Here is a 7,207-nt window from a genome sequence, read left to right as displayed (position 1 = left end):
AGGACTCTGGCCACTTTCTGGAGGTGGTAGTCTTTCAGAGCTACGTCATCTCTGAAATCACAAAATCAAGCAGACTCCTTTTAATTTACAACTTACCTTCTTTCTTGAAGAGCTTCAACCACCATTTATACCAATAAATCTCAAATTTGTCTCTGCAGCTCAAAGCTCTTTTCTCAACTTCGTTTATGTAATGGGAGATCATTTATATAACTATTTATATGGGACACTCTATGGACAATTCAAACTCGACATGTTTTAAATTTAAATTGCCCATTCCTTAAAATGAAACATCTTTCCTGCTCTATACCTGCCCTTCTCTTCTCCTTTTCCTGTTTCCTCTATCAGATAATAGCACCAACACTCACTCCGTTCCCTAATCCTGAAAAAAGGTACATTTTCCCCCTCTTCTTCTTTCCCCTTCTCCTCCTCCTTTTAAAGATTTTATTTATTTGACACAGAGAGAGTCAGAAAGAGAGGAGAAACAAGTAGACACAAGCAGGAGGAGTGGTACAGGGAGAAGCAGGCTTCCCGCTGAGCAGGGAGCCAGATGCAGGGCTCAGTGCTGGGCTCAATGCGGGGCTCGATGCAGAGCTCGATGCAGAGCTCCATCACGGGACCCGGGGATCATGAAGGCAGATGGCCAATGACCAAGCCACCCAGGTGCCCCTCTTTTCACTTCTTATTCCACTCCCTCCATGTCTAATCTGTCATCACATCCTGTATCTTTATCATTTTAATATAAGCTTATTATTGCATTTCTAGTTGAGGTCAATGTCATCTCCTTTTCTATCTAAAAGCCTTTAATCGTCTTGCATTTTCATTGAAGTAGAGTCCCAAATGCCTTGGAAGGCCTTAATTATTTGCTTATCTCTCCAATCCCAGTTCTTATTTCTTTCCTCTTGTTCTATGACTCAGCCATATTTTTCCTATTTCAGTTCTTCCAAAAACACTTCTCTCATCTCAAATTTTCACAATCATATTTTGGGATTATCTGGAAATTTTTCCCAACACCCAGTTTTTTTTTTCAACACCCAGTTTTTGTTCCAGAAAAGTCTTTTCTGTACTTCCAAATTCTGGTTAGATGACCCTTATCTATGCTCTTAGAATAGCATGATCTTTTGCTATCATAGTATTAATTATGTTCCATTTTTTAAAGTTTTAATTTATTTTTATTTTTAGGGGGCAGGGGCAAGGGAGGAGGGAGGGAGAGAATCTTAAGCAAGCTCCATGCACAGCAGACGCGGGGTTGGATCTCATGACCCTGAGATCCTGTCCTGAGCCAAAATCCAGAGTTGTATGCTTAACTGACTGAGGCATCCAGGCACCCCTCATTGTGTTCTATTTTAAAATATGTAATCCCTTTTCTGCCTCCATCTCTCAGGACAGAAACTGCTTACCACTCTATCCCTAACACTACCATTCCTAACACAAAGTATATGATCAATAAATATTTGCTAGACTGGTAATGAGTGGACGAATAAAATATTTATGATGTTGCCTCTGGAAGGCCTGGGTCTGCAAAATAGATTTCTTTTCCACAACTAAACTGGGATCTAGTTTGTTTTTGTTCCGTTTTCTGGACATATCTTGTTTTATTCACTACTATTGAGCATTTACTTTCTATTTCTGCCAGGTAAGTCTCCCATGGAGCGTCCTTAAGTAAATGGTACCATTTACTCAGCTTGAAATGTCCAGTCACCCCAAAACAACTATATTCATATACTGGGTTCAGTTAAAAGTGCATGACCTTATTGTCTTTTCTAGGAGTATTTGCTGATAGCTAGAGAAGACTAAAATCTCTGGTTCCCTTTTCCAATTTCCTGGTAATATTTTGCTCATAACGTCAATTACATGAAAGAGTTCCTTTAAGTATTTTTAGTTTTATATATGGTCTTCAAAGAGAGATCATAATTTATTTAAACTTAGGGCTATATCTTAAACATGATTTTTATATTCACCACAGCTCTAACAGGTTGTGATTTATTGTGTTAAAGACTGAATAATAATAGCGTCACATATTACTGAGAATGTAACTCAGAAAATAAGAATATAGGAGAGAGTGTAATTTAAGTTAATCAACAAACACAACGTAAATTAGTATTTTGTCTCAAATTTATCTGACTGTTTAAAACCTGAGATGCAGCAGAGTCGCATGGTGGCGCTGCAGGATAAGATGGGGACTTTTTCGTACCATCCAATGCTCTGGTCTCCATTAATCAGTGTAACTGAGAGCACAGGAGAAGCAGGAAGGGGAAAAGAGGCTTTCAAGAGAAAGCTAGGGAGCCAACAACACCCCGTAATCCGTGACAGGATTGCAAGACTAAAGATTCCCAGTGGTCCAGCCTAATAGATGAGAGGCGCAATTTAGGAGCTGTTTGGCTACTGAGTTGAAACATTTCTGCAGAAACACATTTGGCTAAGGAACCATGGAACCAGGAGAGAGGCACCCTCGGCAGATAAGGCAAGTGCTGCTTTTCTTTGTTTTCCTGGGAGGGTCTTTGGTGTGTTCAGAGCCCTGGCACTATTCTGTGGCAGAGGAAATGGAGATCGGCTCCGTTATAGCCAATGTGGTGAAAGAAATAGGTTTGGCTGTGGAAGACTTGGTTGCACGGGGGGCTAGAGTCATCTTTGACGACTATAAACCGTATTTACAGTTGGATCCACAGACTGGCAACTTGCTCTTAAATGAGGAACTGGACCGGGAGGCACTTTGCCATTTCACAGAGCCATGTATATTGCATTTCCAGGTATTATTTGAAAATCCTTTACAATTTTTTCAGGCTGAACTTTGGGTTAAAGACATAAATGATCATACCCCTGCTTTCCTAGACAAGCAAATAATTCTGAAAATCTCAGAAGCTACTGCTCCAGGAACCTCATTCCAAATGGACAGTGCTCAGGACTTGGATGTAGGAAAGAATGGTGTCCAAAACTACACATTAAGTCCCAATCCTTATTTCCACCTTGAATTACAAGACAGTGATGATGGCAGAAAATTCCCAGAGCTGTTACTGGACCAATCTCTGGATCGGGAAAAGGAGCCCGAGTTTAGATTAACGCTAACAGCCTTAGATGGTGGATCTCCGCCCAGGTCTGGAACTACACTGGTTCGTGTTTTGGTTTTAGATATCAATGACAATGCTCCAGAGTTCGAAAGGCCTGTCTATGAGGTTCAGGTACTAGAAAACAGCCCTGTGGACTCCTTGGTCGTCAGGGTGTCTGCTACAGATTTGGATGCGGGAATATATGGACAATTATCCTACTCATTTTCTCACGTCTCCACAGACATTCGGAAAACATTTGAAATCCATCCAGTTTCTGGTGAAATCTATTTAAAAGCGCTTCTGGATTTCGAGTTAATTCAGTCATATACAATAAATATCCAGGCCATTGATGGGGGTAGCCTTTCCGGAAAATCAGCAATTTTAGTTCGGGTTGTGGATGTGAACGACAACGCACCAGAAATAGTCATGACATCTCTGACTAGCCCCATACCTGAAAATTCGTCACCTGAAATGGTGGTCGCTGTTTTTAGTGTACGAGACCTAGATGCTGGGGACAACGGGAGGATGGTGTGCTCCATTCAGGATGACCTTCCTTTTTTCTTGAAGCCTACTTTTAAGAATTTCTACACCCTGGTAACAGAGAGCCCCCTCGATAGAGAGAGCCAGGCCGAGTACAACATCACCATCACCGTCACCGACCTGGGGACCCCCAGGCTGAAAACCCAGCACAACCTCACGGTGACCGTGTCCGACGTCAACGACAACGCCCCGACCTTCAGCCAGACGACCTACACCCTGCGCGTCCGCGAGAACAACAGCCCCGCCCTGCACATCGGCAGCGTGAGCGCCACCGACAGAGACTCGGGCGCCAACGCCCAGGTCACCTACTCGCTGCTGCCGCCCCACGACCCGCAGCTGCCGCTGGGCTCGCTGGTGTCCATCAACGCGGACAACGGGCAGCTGTTCGCGCTCAGGTCGCTGGATTTCGAGGCGCTGCAGGCGTTCGAGTTCCGCGTGGGCGCGGCCGACCGCGGCTCGCCGGCGCTCAGCAGCCAGGCGCTGGTGCGCGTGCTGGTGGCGGACGCCAACGACAACGCGCCGTTCGTGCTGTACCCGCTGCAGAACGGCTCGGCGCCCTGCACCGAGCTGGTGCCGCGGGCGGCCGAGGCGGGCTACCTGGTGGCCAAGGTGGTGGCGGTGGACGGCGACTCGGGCCAGAACGCCTGGCTGTCGTACCAGCTGCTCAAGGCCACGGAGCCCGGGCTGTTCGGCGTGTGGGCGCACAACGGCGAGGTGCGCACGGCGCGGCCGCTGAGCGAGCGCGACGCCGTCAAGCACAGGCTGCTGGTGCTGGTCCGGGACCACGGCGAGCCGCCGCTGTCGGCCAGCGTCACGCTGCACGTGCTGCTGGTGGACGGCTTCTCGCAGCCCTACCTGCCGCTGCCGGACGCGGCGGCGGCCGAGGCCCGCGCCGACCCGCTCACCGTCTACCTGGTGGTGGCCTTGGCGTCCGTGTCGTCGCTCTTCCTGTTCTCGGTGCTGGTGTTCGTGGCGGTGCGGCTGTGCAGGAGGAGGCGGGCGGCGTCGGGGGGCGGCTGCTCGGTGCCCGAGGGTCCGTTTCCGGGCCACCTGGTGGACGTCAGCGGCGCGGGGACCCTGTCCCACAGCTACCAGTATGACGTGTGTCTGACGGGAGGATCTGGGACCACTGAGTTCAAGTTCCTTAAACCAGCTCTCCCCAACCTCCCTCCCCCGGATCTTAGAACGGACGAAAGCCACACTTTCCTGAAAGGTTTTGAGTTCATTTAGGAATTTGATTATTGTGCAGAACTTTTATAATGAGTGCTATTTCTTTGTAAAATGTATTCATTGTAATGTAAAATTCTTTGTTTTGGGTAACTTCATTTTACTTAAGAGTTTTCAGACGTTTTAGTGATTTGTCTGTTTTCTGCTCTTTTTCATCTTAATTGTCGAAAATACTAAGGAAGCTAGTATTTACTTGGTCTTCCAAAATGCAACCTCAAAAATTTATTCAAATATATAGCATTTCCCCTTCAAGATTAATGTAACTCTGGGCTCAGCCATATTCTTTGGCTGTTCTGAGCTCTAGATCCTCTCACTGAAATCTGTGTTTGATAGAGGAAAACGCATGGTATAAATAAAAACCATCCATGGCTTCTAAGATGTTTAGTTTTTTTTAAAAAAGCATAATCTTTCCGTTCTACCTTTCTGCCAAATATTTCAGAGTAATTTTTCTGCACTTAGGTATTTTTCTTTGTAAACATCTTGAGTTTATAGATGTTATATTAAAATAGATGTTATATTAAAATAAATTTTAGATGTAGATGTTACAGATGTTATATTAAAATAAATTTTAATCTGGTAGATGTTATATTAAAATAAATTTTAATCTTGTTTGGATTAAGATATCTATCCAGACCACTCTTCTTGTCTGAGAACTTCCTGGGACTTCCGGAGGGAGTCATAACTAATGAGCTGTTTGTTATACTTTTTTTTACCTCTCTTGGTCATTTTTTATTGGTCCAGTTACAGTCTCCTAATTAAAGTAGGAACAGTCACATTCTCCAAGTCCCTGAGTTTGTAATTATGATGTATTTCATCTATTGTTTTTCTTGATTTCTAGTAACTAGGAAATATTAAGTATGGGCTGAGGTAGTATACTTGCATAGGTTGGCAGAACAGAATGGCATGTAGAGAGGGAGGAAGGAAAGGAGGATTGGAAGGAAAGTGAGAAGGAATAAGGGAGTGGTAGAAGCAGAAGCCCAAGAAACAGAAGAGACTAAGAATTGCTTGGTTTTAGACTCGTCAGTTCCTGATTTCAGTGTTCCTAAGTCCCCTTTGTCTAATTTTCCTTGTGCTCTACAGTAAAACTCTAGTTACCTAATAATAAAACTCCCTTTATTTAACCTATCTTGGGGAGAGTGGATTTCTTGAAACCAAAAGAGAAAGAAAAGATACATGCTATCTTGAGTACTCAATTAGACTTCTTACCATAAAACCTAGGTCTTTTGCTTTTAATTTAATTTTATTTTGCTTTTAAATTAATGTAATAAATGGAATAAAAATGTACAAGCTCAGAGAGAACTAATCTATACTAGAAAATTTTGTTATGAAACTTAATTTTATAAATTATTTATAAGCTCTTTCAACAGAAAGATGCTACAAAAGATTTTATGGAATGGAATATTTTGTTATCAGGTTTCCATCCATTTATTTTATGTTCTCCAGGATTAGTTTTAAAAAGTAACACTGAAATTGTTATTGTTTGGATGTCTATACATCATACCTTCCTTATCATCTCTTTCTTTTAAAAATAACTGAGTTCAATGTGAGCAGAATTATTTCGTCATCTAATGTAAAATCTTCAGGACCTATACATAATCCAATTTATAGATCATATGTGTTAATTCATGATTTCATTAATAGTAATTTGATTGACACATACTCTATTACTAGAACACTCAGAAAAAAAATTCAAGCTTCCTGCCAAGTATATGGGCTTAAAATTTTCTCCTTAGAAGAGAAAATAAAGAGAAAATTACCTGAGAGACGCAGTTGGGAATAAAAAACTAATTTTGATCCATTCACTTACTGACATAGGTACCAGTTTCTATTAATATTTTTAAAAATGCATGGACATTAAGGGCACATTTTCTTGGACATATGATTTCATAATAAAGAGTCTGGTCCATGACCAAGATCTTTCTATAAGGAAGATATCTATTAGATTTTAACTGTCAATGTACAGACAAAAGGTTGATATCCAGGATCTATAATGAACTCCTCAAACTCAACCCACACGAAACAGACAAACACATCAAAAAATGGGCAGAAGATATGAACAGACACTTCTCCAATCAAGACATACAAATGGCTATCAGACACATGAAAAAATGCTCATCATCATTAGCCCTCAGGGAGATTCAAATTAAAACCACATTGAGATATCACCTTACACCAGTTAGAATGGCCAAAATTAACAAAACAGGAAACAGCATGTGTTGGAGAGGATGTGGAGAAAGGGGAACCCTCTTACACTGTTGGTGGGAATGCAAGTTGGTGCAGCCTCTTTGGAGAACAGTGTGGAGATTCCTCAAGAAATTAAAAATAGAGCTTCCCTATGACCCTGCAATTGCACTCCTGGGTATTTACCCCAAAGATACAGATGTCGTGAAAAGAAG

General features: G+C 42.7%; 1 protein-coding gene across 1 annotated transcript; it reads left to right on the top strand.

Annotated features, from left to right (window-relative positions):
- The first annotated feature begins 2,153 nt into the window (after window positions 1-2,153).
- LOC122890346 (protocadherin beta-18-like) lies at window positions 2,154-6,263 on the top strand. Its single transcript, XM_044225983.1, has one exon. The coding sequence runs from the start codon at window positions 2,427-2,429 to the stop codon at window positions 4,812-4,814; it is 2,388 nt and encodes a 795-aa protein (XP_044081918.1). The 5' UTR covers window positions 2,154-2,426; the 3' UTR covers window positions 4,815-6,263.
- Window positions 6,264-7,207: the final 944 nt, after the last annotated feature.

The sequence above is a fragment of the Neovison vison genome, chromosome 1 (genome assembly GCF_020171115.1).
Source record: "Neovison vison isolate M4711 chromosome 1, ASM_NN_V1, whole genome shotgun sequence".
NCBI lineage: Eukaryota > Metazoa > Chordata > Mammalia > Carnivora > Mustelidae > Neogale > Neogale vison.
Note: the sequence above shows the minus strand (reverse complement) of the source record. Positions and strands in the feature narration are given on the sequence as shown.